Raw genomic sequence first — 19,977 nt, 5'->3', positions numbered from 1 at the left:
TCTGGATTTCATCTCCATAATTTTGAAGATTTCCTCCATTTTGACTGATCAGGGAGCAGCAGGAGGTTGGTTAACTTCAACACAATTCATATCGGCCCACAACAACAACGACTCTGGTAAAAGCTGCATGTGCTTTGCACTCAGAGAAAGTGGTTCACCAAAGACGGACACAAAGCTGAAGACCTCAGCTGACAAAGCAAAAAAAGCTCAAATTTGTGCCTGGAAATTCACTCACAGAGCTGATGGGAGGATGAAGCAGCATGATTTTTGGATTTTGTTATGCTCATTTTCTTAGCACTAACATGTAATTTCTAGTTTTCAACTTTCCATTTGTATTAAATTGTCTTGCTTAACGATATTCGAAAGAAAGTGTTGTTATTTTGTTTTTCAAATCCACCCCCCCTATTCTCGTTCCTGTTTCTGGAGAGCAGGGGGACTTTCATGTTAAAGCTGAACAAATAATGAAAGTGATTCACAGTGTCTGAATGTTTACCTGCTCCTGCTGCTGCTTAGTTTCTCAGTCATGTACCCAAGGCTTTCTAATGTCACACAAAGGTTTGTAAAGGAGCTGAAAGAGGGGCTGCAGATGGTAGATGGGGCCTCTGCCATCAAGCTCTTTGTCAACAGAGACAGTAACCATGGGAGCATGAAACAGAGAGGCAAAACTGTCTCCAGTTTAAGGTCAGCTCACATTATCAGACAGATCCTTAGAGATAGTAATAGAGCTACATTACACTTTTTGTGTTTTGTTTTGTTTGTTCACGGATGTTAGTTTGACTTAGTGTGAAGTTAATGTAATAGAATACAATCATATTCCATTATAAGCCAATTTGTACCAATGTACTAACACCATTGTGAACCGGTTCATTTGTCAATGTACGTTAATATTTTTTTGATGGATTGTGGGCATAGAGTCATAAAAAATGCTAAGATTTCTGCCAAAATCTCTGGTGTAATTTACTTTACTGATTTATTATTTTTTTTAAAAATGTTATTCATATTACGCCCCCTCCTTGAACCACTTTGCTTGTTGCCCACCAGCTCAGTCGTCTCTTGTTGGGGTTTACCACAGCGGATGAGAGGGTCGCATCACTGCGCCTTCCGGTTGTGGACAGGTCTCTGACTGTCGTTTCGGCATCCGGGCCCAGCGGTAGTGCGGCCTTCTTGTTGGGGGTGCTGCGGGACTCCATTAATCTGCTGGAGACATCATCAGTAGGAATGGCCTCCCCGATCTGAATCCGAGTGGTATTTCATTATTGGACTTCTGTGCAAGTCACGGATTGTCCATAATGAACAACATATTCAATCATAAGGGTGTTCATAAGTGCACTTGGCACCAGGACACCCTAGGCAGGAGGTTGATGATTGACTTTGTTGTCGTGTCTTCAGAACAGTGACTGTTTTGGACACTCGAGTTAAGAGAGGGGCTGAGCTGTCCACTGACCCCACCTGGGGGTGATTTGCATCTGCTGAAAGAGGAGAAAGCCGGACACACTTGGCAGGCCCAAGCGTATAGTGAGGATCTGCTGGGAATGTCTGGCGGAGCCCTTGGCCAGGCATGTATTTAACTCCCACACGCGAGAGAGCTTTGTCCAGATTCCAGGGGAGGTTGGAGAGTCCGAGGGGACCATGTTCTCCACATCTATTATTGATGCTGCTGCCCATAGCTGTGGCTGTAAGATCTGCGGTGCCAGACTCGGCGGCAAACCCCAAACCCGGTGGTGGACACCGGCAGTAAGGGATGCTATCAAGCTGAAGAAAGAGTCCTATTAGCTGTGGTTGGCTTGTGGGACTCCTGAGGTGGTTGACGGGTACCATGGAAATGTGTGCCACGGCTCGGGCTGTGGCAGAGGAAAAGACTCGGGCCACGAGGAGTTTGGTGAGGCCATGGAGAAGGGCTACCGGTTGGCCTTAAAGCAATTCTGACAAACCGTCTGGGGCCTCAGGAGGGGGAAGCAGTGCTACGCCAACACTGTTTACAGTGGGGGTGGGGAGCTGCTGACCTTTTCTGGGGACATTATCGGATTATTATCATATAGTGGAAGGAGTACTTCATAGTTGATTCGCCTCTTCAACATTGCATGGCGGATGGGGACAGTGCCTCTGGACTGGCAGACGGAGGTGATGGCCTCCCTTCTTAAACGGGTGACCGGAGGGTGTGTTCCAGCTATTGGGAGATCACACTCCTCAGCCTCCCTGGTAAGGCCTATGCCAGGCTATTGGAGAGGAGAGTCCGGTCAATAGTCGAACCTCCAGGAGTACAGAGTCGGGGGCCCTTTATTAGGGGCCATCCGGTTTCTGTACAAGCGGAGCAGCAGTTTGGTTCGCATTGCCAGCACTAAGTTGGACCTGTTCCCGGTGCATGTTGGACTCCGGCAGGGCTACCCTTTGTCACCGTTCCTGTTCATAACTTTTATAGACAGGATTTCTAGGTGCAGCCAATGGTCGGAGGGGGGTTGGTCTGGGGACCTGTGGATTTCGTCTCTTCTTTTTGCAGATAACGTGGTGCTGCTGGCCCCCTCTAGCCAAGACCTACAGCATGCACTTGGGCAGTTCGCAGCCGAGTGTGAAGCGGCTGGGATGAAGGTCAGCTCCTCCAAGTCCGAGGCCATGGTTCTCGACCGGAAAAGGGTGGCTTGTCCTCTTCAGGTTGGAGGGGAGTTCCTGCCTCAAGTGGAAGAGTTCAAGTATCTTGGGTTTTTGTTAACGAGCGGGGGGAGAATGGAGCAGGAGATTGACAGACGGATCGCTGCGGCTGCCACAGTAATGGGGATGCTGTGCCGGTCCGTCGTGGTGAAGAGAGAGCTGAGCCGAAAAGCAAAGCTCTCGATTTACTGGTCGGTCTACGTTCCTACCCTCACCTATGACCATGATCAAATACAATTACTTTACAGGATCAGCTGTCAAACTGTGAGCAAAATTTAGTCTAGATGGAACGATATGATGCATGGTCGGTATGAAATGTTCCATGGCAGCCGCCTCAAAACCTGTGTAACTACAAAAACACAAGATGGCAAACTGGCCACCACAGAAAACAAGACCACAACAGAGTGAATACACCTTGTATGTTGAATAAGAGTAAAGGCTGAAGCAACAGCAATGTTTGTCAAACAAACGTCTTTTTTTTAACTAGTTGGACAGGAAAAAGGTCAAAGCAAAACCCTCTGTTACCACAAATGTTCAATCGAATAAAAAATATTTTTCGTTTTAAAAGAGGGTACGTGGTCCCATAGGTAGAAACATGGAAGCTTAGATTTGTAAATTGTCCTTCATAAAATGTTTCTGAAATGCTAGAAAAGTCTTTAGATTATTTTATCTCATATTTTTCTTTGAGAATCTGTGAGATAGTTGGAGGACCAAAGGACTGACATGTGCATTTATGATATGCTCACTCTGTCTTGTGTGTAATGTGTTGCCGGGGCTCTGGGAGGGACAGGATTCCTTCTTCTTTCTGCTTCTCCCTGGCTCTCCTCCTTCGCTCCCGCTCCACCTCCTCTGCATCTTCCTGGCTCCGCTGCACTGTCACCCTGCAGTAAGCATAGACACCAATAGCCCATCAGTATGCATTTAGCTCGGTTTTATGGTCAAAACTGTACCAACATGAGTTAAAGTGTTATAAAAACATTAGAAACTTCAGGTGAGATTCTTTAAAACTAACCTTTCCCATGTTTGAGACTGAAACAGAGTACCCCATGGTCAAAATTGGCTCAGACCAGCTGTCACCAGTTTTTTTATGTATGTCTGCAGATTGTCTGTAGGTATTTATCCATTCACTGTCTACACCTACATCTAGTGGGTGAGACGCATGGTACACCCTGGGCACACAGGACACAGGACAATGCAGGGTGACAACTGCACCACCATGTAGGTACATAAATAAACTTCGCAGTCCAGTTTCTAAATGAAATTTAACACTTCTAATAGGTCAACAGCAATGATGAAGAAGGTCAAATGTCATTCTACCAGTCATCAGAAAGCACTACTTTGCTTGTCTGTAAAAGTAGACTTCATTTAATGGAAAAAAGGCTACATCTTGTTTTCCGCAAAAAAGTGTAGGCAAGTCTCATTGTTTGCACTTGTTGAGTTTCAGTTTTGAAAATGCTGCTACAGTTGACTCTTGTTCATTGGAAGTGTGCATCATTTGGATTTGGATCAGATTTAAGGTTCTGAGCCTTGGTGGGATCTACTTACAGTAAACAGAGCAGAGACAAAGACATTTAGGTTGATTTCTAAATGTCTTAGGTGATTTCGTCTGATCATATGACACAGAGAAGTTAAAATAATTTAACTCAGGTGAAACACACACAAGGGCACATGTAGGTCTGTTTTTATGTCATGAAGTGCCTGTGGTTAGTTTGTGTCTGCAGCCATGATAATCTGTCTAAGGTTTCAGAGCATATGCCTGACTCCTAAATAAATAAAAAAATACAAGGCAGACATTCTGTTCAGTTCCATTAGGGTTGAATAACATCTTACTGAGTGGTTTTGGTTTTGTGATGTCCAAACATCAGGTATTTATGCAATTTGCTATTTGCTGTATTTCATCTGTAGATGATAGATAGATAGATAGATAGATAGATAGATAGATAGATAGATAGATAGATAGATAGATAGATAGATAGATAGATAGTAGATAGATAGATAGATAGATAGATAGATAGATAGATAGATAGATAGATAGATAGATAGATAGATAGATAGATAGATAGATAGATAGATAGATAGATAGATAGATAGATAGATAGATAGATAGATAGATAGATAGATAGATAGATAGATAGATAGATAGATAGATAGATAGATAGATAGATAGATAGATAGATAGATAGATAGATAGATAGATAGATAGATAGATAGATAGATAGATAGATAGATAGATAGATAGATAGATAGATAGATAGATAGATAGATAGATAGATAGATAGATAGATAGATGAAGCCCCAGGGTTATTGTATGATCCATAATATGCAATAGGGAAACAATTAGAAAGAATGGCCAGTTGACTGGCTCTGATGATTGGGGCCGTAGCTGCATTGCTTCGCTTGTTAGCTTTGAACTGTTTTCCACTCATGACTCCTGATGAGGTTATACTGTCTGTGGCCAAACTACTTGAGAGGGAACTCGATGCAAAAGCTTAGATATTTAAGAGGAGCATCCACGTAAAAGGTTTCCACTTGTTGCAATGTTGTAGTTTTTGGACCAAAGCAATTATAACATTTAACAGGGAACATAAAATGACTAATTTAAATTCTCCAATGATGACATGCACACTAAATATTTCCAGAGGAACATCTTAAGGAACGAGTTCTACTGCCGCTTTGAAAGACAAAGGGACAGTCCTGCAACCATCCCCCACGACGCCCCCCAACAGCTGCAGCCACAATCCAGCACCCCCACCTCCCCAACCTCAAGAGGGGCCTTGGCACCTCCAACCCCCACCCTGAAGTTCCCCCCCACCAGCCCCCTACCCACGCCGAGGACGGCTCTTTCCATCCAGGAGAGGGATGTAAACAAACTCTTCAGGAGACAGAACCCCCGGAAAGCTGCTGGTCCGGATTCTGTCTCACCAGCCAGCCTGAAGCACTGCGCTGATCAGCTGTCTCCAGTCTTCACAGACATTTTTAACACCTCACTGGAGACATGTCATGTGCCAGCCTGCTTCAAGTCCTCCACCATCGTCCCTGTTCCCAAGAAGCCAAGGACCACAGGGCTTAATGACTTCAGACCCGTCGCCCTGACCTCTGTAGTGAGGAAGTCCTTTGAGCGCCTTGTGCTCTCACACCTAAAAGACATCACCGACCCCCTCCTGGACCCCCTGCAGTTTGCCTACAGAGCCAACAGGTCTGTAGATGATGCAGTCAACTTAGCCCTTCACTTCATCCTCCAGCACCTGGACTCCACAGGAACCTATGCCAGGATCCTGTTTGTGGATTTCAGCTCTGCCTTCAACACCATCGTCCCAGTTCTGCTACAGGAGAAGCTCTCCCAGCTGAGTGTGCCCGACTCCACCTGCAGGTGGATCACTGACTTCCTGTCTGACAGGAAGCAGCGCGTGAGGCTGGGGAAGCACGTCTCTGACTCCCTGACCATCAGCACCGGTTCCCCCCAAGGCTGTGTTCTCTCTCCTCTGCTCTTCTCCCTGTACACCAACAGCTGCACCTCCAGTCACCAGTCTGTCAAGCTTCTGAAGTTTGCGGACGACACCACCCTGATCGGACTCATCTCGGATGGTGACGAGTCCGCGTACAGATGGGAGGTGGACTATCTGTTGGACTGGTGCAGCCAGAACAACCTTGAGCTCAACGCTCTAAAGACAGTGGAGATGGTTGTGGACTTCAGGCAGAACCCAGCCCCACCTGCCCCCATCACCCTCTGTGACTCCACAATTGACACTGTGGAATCTTTCCGCTTCCTGGGAACCATCATCTCCCAGGATCTCAAGTGGGAGCCAAACATCAGCTCCCTCATCAAGAAAGCCCAGCAGAGGATGTTCTTCCTGCGGTAGCTGAAGAAATTCAACCTGCCAAAGACTATGATGGTGCACTTCTACACAGCCATCATTGAGTCCATCCTCACCTCCTCCATCACCATCTGGTACGCCGCTGCTACAGCCAAGGATAAGGGCAGGCTGCAGCGTGTCATTCGGTCTGCTGAGAAGGTGATTGGCTGCAGTCTACTGTCGCTCCAGGAACTGTACACCTCCAGGACCCTGAAGCGGGCAGGGAAGATTCTGGCTGATCCCTCCCACCCCGGTCACAGACTCTTTGAGACTCTCCCTTCTGGCAGGAGTCTGCGGTCCATCCGGACCAAAACCTCACGCCACAAGAACAGTTTTTTCCCATCTGCCACCAGCCTTGTTAACAAAGCCCGGAAACCACCCTGACACTCTCCCTTTCCCCACACCCCCCCTTTTTTGCTGACAGGACACCTGTAACCTGTAACTCTATGTGTTACATTAACGTTCAGCATGGACTCCTGCTTTACTTGCACTGCCATACTTGCACAATGATCACCTGCACTGTTGTATTGCTCTTGCATCTTATACTGCTCTATATTTACTCTCACTCACTTAAAACTGTGCACATATATTTATATTATATTGTAGATATGTTTATACTGTTTAATTTGTACTGTATTGCACCAACTATGCCAAAACAAATTCCTTGTATGTCCAAAAACGTACTTGGCAATAAAGCTTTTCTGATTCTGATTCTGATTCTGAAGAAGTAGCCGTACTGAGAATTGTACCCTGCATCCTTTTTAGTTACCTTTTGTTCTTTGTATCTGACCTGGTATTTTGTTTTACAAGGCTGGGAGACCGACTGTGGAAACATTTCCGCAGTTACTTTTTTAATTTGTTGGCCTATTGGTTTTAAAGAGGTTCCTTCTTCCATTAATTAAACCAAGTAATAATAAGAAAGACACCCAAGAATGCTCTGAAGTGCAGGAGGTAAAATACCATTACCTTTGTTGGAAGAGATTCGGACATGGGTGGAGACTATGCAAACATGTCTAATTCTCAGACACCAAACTAAAAACAGAACATGTATACATAATAATATCCTAATAATATCTCTTTTTCATTCTATGAGATAAAAACTGTATTTGTGAAAACGTTTATACTACAAGTTTTTCAGAAAAACCTCATTACGCTCTTTCTGTCTTTGTCTCCACTGAGACATATTAAACAACAAGAACTGCTTTCATTGTGCAAGCACATCTGGATAAACTTGATTCAGCTGCTGAGCAGCTTCACTTGATGTGAATCTCATGAGGAAAAATACAGGAAGTGGATAAGGAGTGGCAGCTGAGGTAATGGTGTAGGAGGATGGATGAGTTGTAATTCTAATCAAAATATTAGCACTGTTGGAAGTTTCTGGTTAGGAAATTCTTCATTTTTTTATTGCATACATGGCAAAAAAATAACAATAAATAACATAACAAACCTCCTAAAACTGTCCCAAAAGGTTTTTTCAGGAAAGATGAAGGGATCAGTGATTGAAGTTTGTGCCTTAAAAAGCGTTCATGCCTCTTGAAGATATTCACTTTCTGACACATTGCAATCCCAAACTTCTATGTACAGTATATTGCTGCTGTGTTCCTTGGTCTCCAAGATGCCGTTTCTAAATTATTGTTCTCTAAGAACTGAGACAGACACAGAAGGACTCTGAATTCTGAGGGCAGGTGGTTGCACTGGATAATATTTAGGAACATTGGAGTACATAGAATATGTTGCTCTGAGACAGAGTAGGAACCCTGCAGCACACACCACTATGCAAAAAGAACACACCGAGACAGTTGTTTATCAAAAAGAAAATACATAAATAAAACAAGCCCACAATTTCCCTTTGTATTAGAAAGTGAGGTTTGAACTCCAATATATTATAGATTATTATTAGTTCATAACATCCTTAAGATCTATGAAACTTTGGAGTGGAAAACATTAATTATTAAAACCTCTTAAATGTGCAGAAACATATTTATAAGTAAGGAAATCTTCTTAGTTAACCACAACAAAAACAGAGTAAACTTGCTGAGATAAGTTTTATGTGGGATGGTCACTGAGGATCATAATCACAAAAGTGAGTTCTGGGTTTGGCTGTAAATTAATCTCATTGAGCTGCATTGGCCATTCTGTGGGGGTGAAAGGGTCCGTTGGGGATCAGGTTTAATCTGGTTCTCATCACAGCTGACTGAAACATCACAAAGGGATAAAACTATGTAATCCTTAAAGCACATATTGATTGGTTTCACATGTTAACCCAGACACTACAATTTATCGTAGCTTTTAATGCATAAACCATCTCTGCAAAGCATGACAAGAGATTTTTGCCTGATTCCTTTAGGGCTTTATCCCTTTCAAAAGAGTGCATGCATTTTTATGTGTTTTCGTTGAGTGCTACAGCAAGAAATGTGTGACTGAACTTACAATTCAAAACACTATGCACCAAAGCAATGTAAGAATGATTTTTAATGATAACACAGAAACTTAAAGACCCTACTTGACCCTACTTGAGCAGCAGTCTACAGCGAGCTTTAGATATACAGTATGGAAAGACAAAAGGGTCACAATCTTTGGGCTCAACAACACATCTTGAAGTCAAATGAAAACTATGAAACATGACATCAGCTTTCAATAAGCACCACCTCTATTTCAAACAGTTTTGCTATTGTGAATATAATTTTCCAGTTTTAAAGTGTAAGTTTTGTACTGTCTTACATTCTGTAATAATATGTTATAGCCAGATTAACTAAAACAAACACTACTTGTTAAATTCATGTTGTACAGTTTTCATAACATGAGAAATACCTTTCAGTTTCTGATCATATTTAAACATTGCATGACATTTGGTCCATAGGATTCTATTTAGTTCCAATTGGATAAAAAAATTAAAATGGTTTTATTTTTAAGGCAAAGTTATCAGCTGGCAAATCCAACCATTATTAGCATGGCCTGCTACCTTAGAGCCTCCTCGGGTAGCAGAAGACTATCCTCATAGATCTAACCTGCCATTTGGTTTATTTCTTTAGTAACTGAAAATTCATTTCTGTCTCGTTACTGGTTCTAATGTTTGTTATTTCGGCTAACACGTTTTTCCAAAACTGTTATCACAAAGAAATCTTTCCCTTCTTGAATAAACCTTCCCAATGAAAACTTTTGAATGGGATCTGAATCTGTGCTTTAGTTTGTATACAATATTATGTTTCATATGAAGCAAATTACGATGAACTTGTAACTTGTTTGGTCCAGGGGCATTAAAAAATGTGCTTGCACTAGACATAGACTTGGCCATGGGAGAATATGCAGAGAATGTTTTTCAAGTTGGATATTTGCATCGAATCTTTGAAATCAATGCTGCCAGTTTGGTTATAAAGCCTTGATGGGCTGTCCTCCTCAGATGTGAGTTTTATTTACTTGAAGTCATACTATATATGTATATTGAAAGTAATTTATGCATCTCAGTGCAGTTTGGACAATAGGGAGTGCTACAAACAGAAGAAACTTATATTTTATTAATGGAAATTCAGATAATTTTGTAAATGTAAAGTAACATTTTTGAATCATTTGCATGGCACTCTTCTCAGTGCAATGACATATGATAAAAATTGGGAAGATACAAACAATTCAAAAAAACCAATGGAGAAGTGTTAACAAATATGAACATTGTTAAAAGTGCTCATCTGCTTGAAAGAAGCTGATGCAGCATAAAAACAACAGAAACTAATTTCAAATTTAAAGAGAAATGAGGAGTAATCGTAATTAGGTTACATTTTCTTTTAAACAGTGGTTTGAGCTCATTGTTTTGCATTTTCTGTGGCAAAGTTTTATTGTTGGCTACAATTGGTTCCATGCTGCATGTCAAATGTGACACCAACACACCAGTTTGCACTTTGTGAATTACCTGCTAATTGCATGGGCAATATATACAAAATATACAATAAACCATCTGTACCATAAAACTGGCATGATGTGCTCAGTTTACTGTCTGGATTAGCTAATTTAGTCACTCACAAAAAATGTAGGGCAGTCTGGCCTGCGAGGTGTCCCTTAGGTATGCTGGGACTTTTTACATGCTGTGGAGATTTTATGTGCTGCAAGCAAATTATAGAGGAGATCAGTCTGACAAACATAAAATTTTCCACCACTTCAACAATGAGGCAATGGAGGTCTTGAAAAATGTCTTCCTCTTTGACTTTGTGTTAGCAGGAGGGGGTTCGACCCAGCCAGATGATGTCATGGCTATTAAGGAGGTTGCAGTTATAAAGAAAGCCATTGACGTGAGAGTTTGGTGTCATTTTCAGTGAATTCATTCAACAATATTCCACCACAGACAAGAAATCACTGACAATGAGGAGGATTGGTTGAAAGGATGACAAATACCAAACCAACATGCCTGTAGGAAAGGAACAATCTAAAGAAAACTATATTATGTGACCCACATGGGATTTAATACACAGTTATTTTATACTTGGCTTGGTCTTGATGTAGTTTAATTTTAATAAGGTTTAAAGAAAAACAAATCTGCCAACTTATGTAGTTGGCCATTTTAGTTGCTATATTTCTCAAGATTTGTTCATTTATTAAGCAAACATCATATAACTGCCTTAAATAGTTTGATGAGAACAAAAGGAAGCGTGTTTTTGAAGGAGTTTTGTAGAATAATAAATTTTAAAATGTTCTAAAGGTGCACCAAATGACAGCTTTTAACAATAGTTCAATGGTTTTACTACTAACACAGTTTTATAACTTAAAGAATGTTTAAGAGATTATTTTATTCACACAGTTTAAATAATTAATTTATGACTTATTTTGCTATTATGTTTTTATTTTTTCCTTAGATTTTTCAGTCTGGGAATCAATGTAATGCCGTTGTAATGCTGGCAACAGTGTACAATGATCAATAAACTTCTTATGTCTTATGTCATAATCATCAAAATGAACAGAAACAAACACTTGAAAATCATTTTTGAATAGAATTACTGAAAATGATATGTTTTACTGAGAAGCATCAGTATTTTAAGGTGCTCTCTGGCTCTTGCAGTGATCGAGTAAAAAAACCTGTTTTCAGAGGTTGTGTCCAGCCAGAGAAAATTAGTTTAGGATAAAACAGTCTAAATAGTATTTATTTCACAAACACTGATGGTCCAGTAACGTGTCCTGGCACCGTTTTATAGGTGATTCCCCTATTCCAGTAACCTGCATAGAATAGAATGGCTATTAATTAATTCCTGATATTCAGATGGTGCCCTGACTTGGTAATTTTGATTAAAATTACCAACCTTGTTAATAATTGCCTATGGCACCTATTAACTAGTTATTCATAGCCAAACATGTTGTTGCACAGCAAGACGACCCTGATCCTTTCCTTTTTAAAGTCACAACAAAACTTTGCAAAAAAAAATTATATTGTGTGTAACCTCTAGATTATCCTTATTTGACCACAATAAAGGGTTTCTGGTAGTGATTTAGTGCTTAGTTTTACACAGCAGACCAAAAACCTCTGTGTCTGTTATTTCTGATGGTGAAGCTATTCAACCAATAGGCTTTAGTTACTGATATTGTGTTGTTTTTCATTGCATTTACATGTGTTTCTAATAATGGAAAATGAGAAAGGTGTTAACATGTTTTTGCCTAATCTCAATAGTAAAACCGCATATCAGAAAAAAAAAAAAATAGAAAAGAAACTCAAGCATTTAATTGACTTTTAATACATGGCTTTTAAATATAACGTTTTATCTGGTAATTATGGGTATGACCTATTCTAGGTGGAGCTAAACTCTAAATTTACATCAAGTTCTCTAAAACCATTTCAGCATCACATTATTTAAACATTTAATTGGCTTATCTGTGACCAAAAAATGTTTTTCTCTTTTTTCAGTCCTGAAGTGAAACTGCTGAGCTCTGTTTCCTACATATTTTATAAACTGTTAGGTAATTTACAAAGAAGGCAACCAAAATATTTTACTAATACAGATGCCATATGAGGATTTCCTTTTTTCCGTAGCTGGGTAAATACTTCTTGTTTTTGCAGGCTGCAAGTTATAAAGCAAGTTATTGCTTTATCCTGCAGGTGACGACCCAGAGTTATTAGCCGTTGTGTCTCACCTGATGAGGTTCTGCAGGAGCTGCTTGGTGGAGTTTCTCCTCTTGATGGATTCTGACATGTTGGCAGGAGCTGCGTTTGGTCCGTGGTCCCGGTTCTGATCTTGGTCCTGGTTCCTAAGTCTCAATCCTTCCCTGCTGCTGCTCTCCTTTACCCCTTTTTCTGGCCTGTTGCTCATGTTTGGTTCTCCCTCTCCACTTAGTCACAGCTCTCTCCTCCCTCCATGTGGTTTTCATTGAAACCGTTTGACCCCACCCCTCATCTTAAAAGAGGTCATGTGACTCTCCCAGGGGTATAGTAAGATGATATCATAACAGTGGATCTGTGGCAATATTGTGTATATTGTAATTCCAGAGGTAAGTGTAATTAGGGAGTACAACATGCCTGTGCTGCTGGATTTGTTTTTGTGATACATTTTTACTCTTGTGACTTTTATAAGAGAATTCAGTTCAGAAGCAAAAAAAAAAAATTCTTCATTTTATGAAGAATCCTTGTGCAAGGAAGGATCCTTGTGCAAAGATGGATTATTTTATGAAGAATCCACATTGATCTCCAGAGGTTCCAAAGGAGTCCCCAGAACAGAGTCAATAATTTTTTTTAGCTTGTGGACCTTTTTTAAGTCCCTGGCTCCAATCTTGCTACCCCAGCAGATAATGGCTGAAGAGATCTGACTCTCCACAGCAAACTTATAGAAGTTGTGCAGCACCTTGCTGCAATCACCGAAGGTCTTAATGTTTTTTCAAGAAGCTTAGGATCTTATGACCAAGTGCTTCTATGTTTATGAAGTACGTGTGTTGTTTATGATGCACCCCCATCTGGTGTAGTGTGTATATTGGGATGATAGATGCATAATGCTACTGTGTCAGGTCAAATTACTTTTGTTGTATGTGAAATAAGTTGGTTGAGATTGTATTTATTCACCAATTCTCCCTGAAACATATTTACAATTCATTGTAAATTATTTTATAATCATTCATTATACTTTAAGTTACCATTGCTGTTCATATAGTATTCCAGGTATGCATGATATCACTGTTTATATCCAACTATGTGCTTTTACAATAAACACTATTGAATCAATAGTTAACTTGAATTCGGTGAAATTATTTATTTCTTAATGTTCCTTTGTACATACTCGCCATTGTTTGTCTGGTCGGATCCTACATCCAGCACTTGCTGATTGTATAGCTTCATGATGTCAATGAATCCATTTCATCACAGCGTACAACCAAATGAATGGTTTTTGTTTTTCCATTGTGTTATTTATCCTCTGTAAAGTAACCTTTTGAGTTGTACTGTATGGAGTTTTGTACTTTGCAAACCATTTAGATACGTTTTGTAAATTAGATTAATAATCATATTCCTGTTTCCTTGTTTAAATTGTATTGTTTGGTATAACTTATTTTTTAATGGTGCACACCGATGAGGTTCAAGCGTGTTTAAGTCTTGTATAAAATCAGGGAGATTTTGGCAACCAGGGCTTAAGATGAAAAATTTTGAGAGGCAAGAATATCTCCTTTTCCTTGCTAACAAAATTAGCAGAGAATGAAGATGCCTGTGAATAAAATCCACCAGAAGAAGCTCAAAATGTCTGCTGATGCTGTCTACCTACCACCTTCCTTAATACTAGATTTACACTACCTCACAATGCAACATCGCTGTTTCATTTTATTTGATCAGATGTGGATGAAAGCTCAGTACACAGTCTAAGAGTGTCCTAAGTGTTTAAATAATTATTTGCTGAATTAATAAAAAAAAGATCCTAACACCCCTGCCACATCAACCATTTCAAGCATTCCCTTTTGCCATAGTGATGGAACCTTCATCCGTGCAGACAGAGGGTCTGCATTGTGTATCATTAAATTAAGTACTGCGTGACATTAACATACATTTCATAGCATTTGTACCTATGTGCACTGTATAATTTGCATCTCTCAGTTGCAATGTTCACGCCACAGAATTTTTCAGCATGTCCAAAAAATTCTGTGGTGGCCCGGCTGATTAGCTCGAGATCAGATTGTGCTACAATTGTCAAATGAGTAGTAAGGCGATTCTGGAGCATTAATTAATTATTTTTTAAGATGCATGTCTTTATGTGCCGTTGAATTTGAACCGAGATACACATTATCAGAGAACAGTGTGACAGGGTAACAAAAAAGTATTAAAGTCTGATTTTTTGTATACACATAATGAAAGACATATTGCATTTGATATGATGGACATACAACAATATTAAATATTGCTAGTTAGTGGTAGTACTATTATTAGAACTTTCTGCATGTAGTTGCACTGTAATTAAAGGGATTATCCCTTTTTTCTTCTTTAATAATGGGGACTTTCATCAACTGTTGGTAGATGAATGTTGAGTAATATATAATTCAAAGAAGTTGTAGACATTTAAGCCCCAAATTATTGATTCACCTGGCAGATGAAGGTTTAAAGTATTCTTTTAACAACAACATGTTTCTTGGAATTGAAACTAATATAAAGTTTTGGAGTGGCCCAGCCAGGGTCACAACTTGAATCTGATTTAGTATCTGTGGAGGTAGCTAAAGATTAGGGTGATGGCGCGGAGGCCTTCCAACCTCAAAGACTTCATTAAGAGTTCATTAACAAAGAAAATACCAGTGGAAACATAGCAATAATAGGAAGGGTTTGACAACTGTGAAACAATGAAGGATTTTCCCATTGATTCCTGAGAAGGTTCTGAATACATTACATATACGTTACACACAAATAATTTTAAACTGTTATTCCTTTTACATTGTTCTGAAAGTCTATTGTCTCATTTCCTGTCAGAAGCAAACTACTTGGTTGAATGAACATAATTTTAAGTCTAAACCTTCCAAGGGTATGAATACCTCTGGGATTACCTGTAGGGGGCACTTTTGAACCAATTTGCTAAAGATGTGAAAATATTTACTTTTTATAAGTTTTCCACCATGCAAAGTTTATGATCTTAGGTAGGCAAGATGAAACATTTTACACGTTTCATTTTCCTATGCCCCTGAGTGATGTAAATTGGCTTTTAAAACAAGTTGCTCATTGTTTTTACACACATTGAAACAATTCAAGGACTCAACAGCTGTAATGGATATCATGAAGTCCTTTCTACCCTCCAATGAATTTGCTGAAATAAAAACAATCAGAAATAACCCCAGCACAGTGGCCCAGCCTTACAGTTACTGACACTGACACAAAACCTGGATTTAAAAAACAAAACAAAATAAGGATGTGAAAGGATTCCACAAACAAAGGTTTGGACTTTTTATGTCATAAACTTGTAATTTATGTACAGAACTTGGCAAAAATCTCAGGTCTTTTGTCATGTTCTTATATTTTTGCTTCAGGGCTTTTTAAGGGTACAAACGTTTTTGTCTGGAGTTCTAGAGACTTCCAGGAAGATTATCTTCAAAAGGTAGGACTGAACAAACTGAAATGTATGTGTAAGAAACTTTCTGTGTGATTTGAGGAATTTGATTATATACTTCTCTATATAAATTTGTTCGGTTTGTCTTGTAAATGCCTTGAGATGACTTTTGCTATGAATGGGGGATATAATAAAATTGAATTTTATGTGATGACGGATGATATTGACTCCACTCTAGCAACCCTGAGATGAGGTGTGACACAAGGGTCAGTACTCGGATTTGTCCTTTTTTCGGCATGTATGCTTCCCTTCAGCCACCTCATACTAAAATTATGGTATGTCTCTAAGCTGATGATACACAAATATACATATCTCTGAAGCTTGCTGATCTCACTAAGCTCACTACTTCTAATGGTTAAAAGAGACCAATAACTAGGTTGACCCAAATTCTGTCCAACAAAATCAATATAAAACAGGTGTGCTTGTTTTTGCCCCAACGTCCATTGCCAATGATGTCCAATGATGATGTCCAATTCCTTGAAATTGAAGATATTAGTCTAAAACCATTTGCTAAAACTTTTGCTGCCTGCTAAAACATTTTCAACACATTTGTTGTTCAGTCTAGCCATTTTCAGATAAGGAACATTCCAAAATGGTAAATGGCCTGCACTTGTATAGCACATTATCAAGTCCTCAGAGACCTCAAAGCGTTTTACATTGCAATCAGTAATTTACCCATTCATACACTGACAGTGGTAGTGTCATGATTTGAGGGCGTTTTTGGGTTTTTGTTTGGGTTTTAGTAATTCTTATTTCCAGTTTTCGTTTTGGATCTTGTTTCTGTTTTATTATTTTCTCGGCTGTGCTTTAGTTTCTTATTATTGTTTTCTAGTTTATGTTCTGTACGTTATGTCTTCCTGATTAGTTTGTATTATTGGATTTTTGTTTTGCCTAGTCACGTTTTGCAGCTTCATTCGGTCCACCTGCATCATGCAATCAGTCTTCTCGTTTCACCTGCACCATGCTCCATATATACTCTATCATTCTGTTTACTCATTGTGAAAACATTACCACTCCTCTCTGTCATCGGTTCCTGTTTTGCCTGTTTGTTCGTTTCTCCCTCCTCCTGAGAGTGAGTTTGGTTTTTTGGCTAAAAATAAAGCCTTTTTACTTACCATTTCATTGCCTGTCCGTCTGCATTTTGTGTCAGTCTGCCTTGGGGCAGACTGACAGAAGTGAGGTTGCCATACACAGGCCACCATCACCAGGCAAGGAGGGTAAAGGTTTCTTGCCCAAGGACTCAACGACTGAGAGAGACAGAGCAAGGGTACGAACTGGCAACCCACCGGTTACAGGACGAACCTGTACCAATGTCGCCACTGTCACCCAAAAATACAATCACTATTCCGCTTTTGTTGATGGCTGCAGTTCTGTATATAATCATTCTTCTTTTAAATAAAGCAAAATAAGACTTGGCTCCCACTTATATTGATGACCTGGTAACTACACTATCTATGGAGCCCTTTATCCAGACTAAAGACACGTTTAACTGTTGATTGTTTTAAATCCCAGCTGAAGACTTACCTCTTTTCCAAGAGTGTTTCTATTTCACTCAACTGTTTTTCATTCTTTGGCATCTCTATTTGTTGTATTTTATCTGTTTAATTTCTGTTGTATATAAAGCACTTTGTATCTTTTTTTTTTTTAAGTGCCCTAGGAAAAAAGCTTCATTTACTTAAAGCAATATTTGCCTCCTGACAAGTGTATTATAATGAAGAAGTTTCTGTGATGAATTCAGCAGAGCTTGTGGCCCTCTTTTTCTGGATGATAAAACAAGTCAGATATGAGCAGCAGTTTGAAAACAACACTGGAAGTCTAATGATTGCTTTGGATCTGGTTACTGCTTTGCAGGTTATGAATAAGATATAGCAACTCAGAACAGGAGCAGCTGCTGGTGGCTGCAAGCTGATCCGAGTGACACTACTAATTACACTCAGACTCTTGGTTTTGTTTAGCTTTTAATCATTTTAAAGCTTCAAGTCAAGCCTTGCTCCTCGGTTCTTGTACATGCAAAGCTATAAGTGGAACTTTTTCTCACTGAAAACCCTCTCTGCTGATCAGTAGAGCACATACAGATGTGCATGAGGTCACCCAGGCAGTTCCAGCCAACACTGATTTCCACACACATGCATGCACATGAATATGGCGTTTCTTGCATTCCCTCCCCCAAAATCATGCAGGAGCCTGAAACACTCTACAAAGCGGTTGCCACAGCAACATTTCCAAAGCTATCAACACAGGACGAATGTTGTAACAGCGAGGCTGACTGTGGGGGACAGATTGCCAACTTTAACAATGTAACAAGAGAATGGAAAAAAACTAAATACACCCTGTGAATAAACAGCTTGTAGAACCACCTGCATTAGTAATAAGTTTAAAGAGCCATTTTGTGTTTATTATTAGTGTGAAGAAATTTGGAAGATTGGTAGCTGTCTTAAATGTTTCCTTCCTTCTGCAAACTCTAACAGACTGACTTCCAGGTGTACAGTAAAATACTGGCAGCAGGGTTGCCAGCCAGTTACTGTATTTTTTTTTAACCGTAACATTACTGTAATTCAAACAAACAGTACAGTACTGTAATATAACAATACTGAAAATTTTAGAATCCGATGGAGGCGATGGGGTGGAGGAGGGTGGAAGTTCGGCTGACAGCTGGGAGAGCCATGAATGGGAGATTTTAAATGCAGAGCCTTGCAGGATCATTGGCTGAGGATTACTGCAGACTTGATGGTTGAAGCGGAGACGCACGGAGGAGCCATTGGATGAAGCTGGAGGAGTGGGTGAGTCTCCCAGATTGAATTTTCGTTATCACTCCATTTATCTACTTGATTTTTTTTGTTTGAAAAGTTTGAAAATAAACTGCAATCCCTAAAAGTTTACCCAACAGTTACAAAAATCCATCTGAGTTTGACTTGATGTTTCAGCTCAGTTCTTGGCTCGAGCTCTCAGTCCAGAGACTGCATTAAGTGCTGCCAGCTGTGCCATAAAGACAACGTCTCATGCAAGATAGCAGCCTCTGCCAATTTGATCAAGAATGATGAGGGAATGGATTCAAGATGAGTTACATCAAGATGAGGCACCGAGGAGCTAATCCAACAGAATTTAAATAATTGTAGCTTTTTGGAGGAGAAACTGTGTTTCCGGAGTAAGCCCTTGTTTCAGGACACAGATTGATTAATGGGCTGATGTCAGAGAAAGGGCGGAGAAGTAGGGGCTGGGGAAGCTTTAAAGTGACTTAAAAAGTGGAACATATGTCAGTGTTTCATTTTACAAGACTTGCAGTGCCATTACTAAAAGCCAATTGGCCCCTGCCAAAGTAATTTATGTGTTCTTTTTTTATTCTTTTCACCAACCTGATGAATTACTGTTTTTCCACTTTCTCATTCACTATGGTGATACAGTAGAAGAAGAAACTGTGAGTTCATTTGGTCAAGCCTTCCACATAGTAAATCCTAAGAATGTTACAGAGAGCTCCAGGACTAATATATGGGTCTGATGGTGCCAAAACGAGTTTGGAGAAAACACAGCAGCTTTATTGGTATCACTCTGGAATTTGCAGATATCTGACAGAGCTCTCAGAAGAGAATCAGTCTTCATCAGCAATAAACTCAAACCACTTGAATAAACAAATTGTGAATGAGCAGAAAACAGCTGGTATTTTTTTAGGCATCACCTCACTCTGTCACTGTGGCATATGGAAGGGTCAGAGTTCAGATTTCATGGTTCATCAGGTTTACTGTTCATGCTTGCCCGTAGAGTCAAAGAGGCTCCCTCTTTCCAAAGTTGAATTTTTATAGGTTTAGTCATATTATTTAACTATAAAGTATGCATGCCTGACATTATGTTCTATAAACTCCACAATAAGACATCTTAATTGTCAATTTATTTTGCCTCTTTATGATGTGAATAATTGTAGTACAATGTGGAAGTTAAAGGAACTC

At 39.8% G+C, this 19,977-nt stretch overlaps 1 protein-coding gene across 3 annotated transcripts in view; it reads right to left on the bottom strand.

Moving 5' to 3' along the window:
- The window catches only part of LOC124867033 (non-muscle caldesmon-like), a 32,265-nt gene extending 19,449 nt beyond the window's left edge, over positions 1–12,816 (bottom strand). For all 3 annotated transcript variants that reach the window (XM_047363216.1, XM_047363217.1, XM_047363218.1), the window contains exons 1-2: positions 12,609–12,816; positions 3,393–3,527 (exon numbers count right to left, since the gene is read on the bottom strand). In XM_047363216.1, the coding sequence (XP_047219172.1) occupies positions 3,393–3,527; positions 12,609–12,784 (311 nt within the window). In that variant the 5' untranslated portion in view covers positions 12,785–12,816. The remainder of the gene's footprint in view (positions 1–3,392; positions 3,528–12,608) is intronic.
- Between the last annotated feature and the right edge of the window lie 7,161 nt (positions 12,817–19,977).

The sequence above is a fragment of the Girardinichthys multiradiatus genome, chromosome 4 (assembly GCF_021462225.1).
Source record: "Girardinichthys multiradiatus isolate DD_20200921_A chromosome 4, DD_fGirMul_XY1, whole genome shotgun sequence".
NCBI classification, from domain to species: Eukaryota; Metazoa; Chordata; class Actinopteri; order Cyprinodontiformes; family Goodeidae; genus Girardinichthys; species Girardinichthys multiradiatus.
Note: the sequence above shows the minus strand (reverse complement) of the source record. Positions and strands in the feature narration are given on the sequence as shown.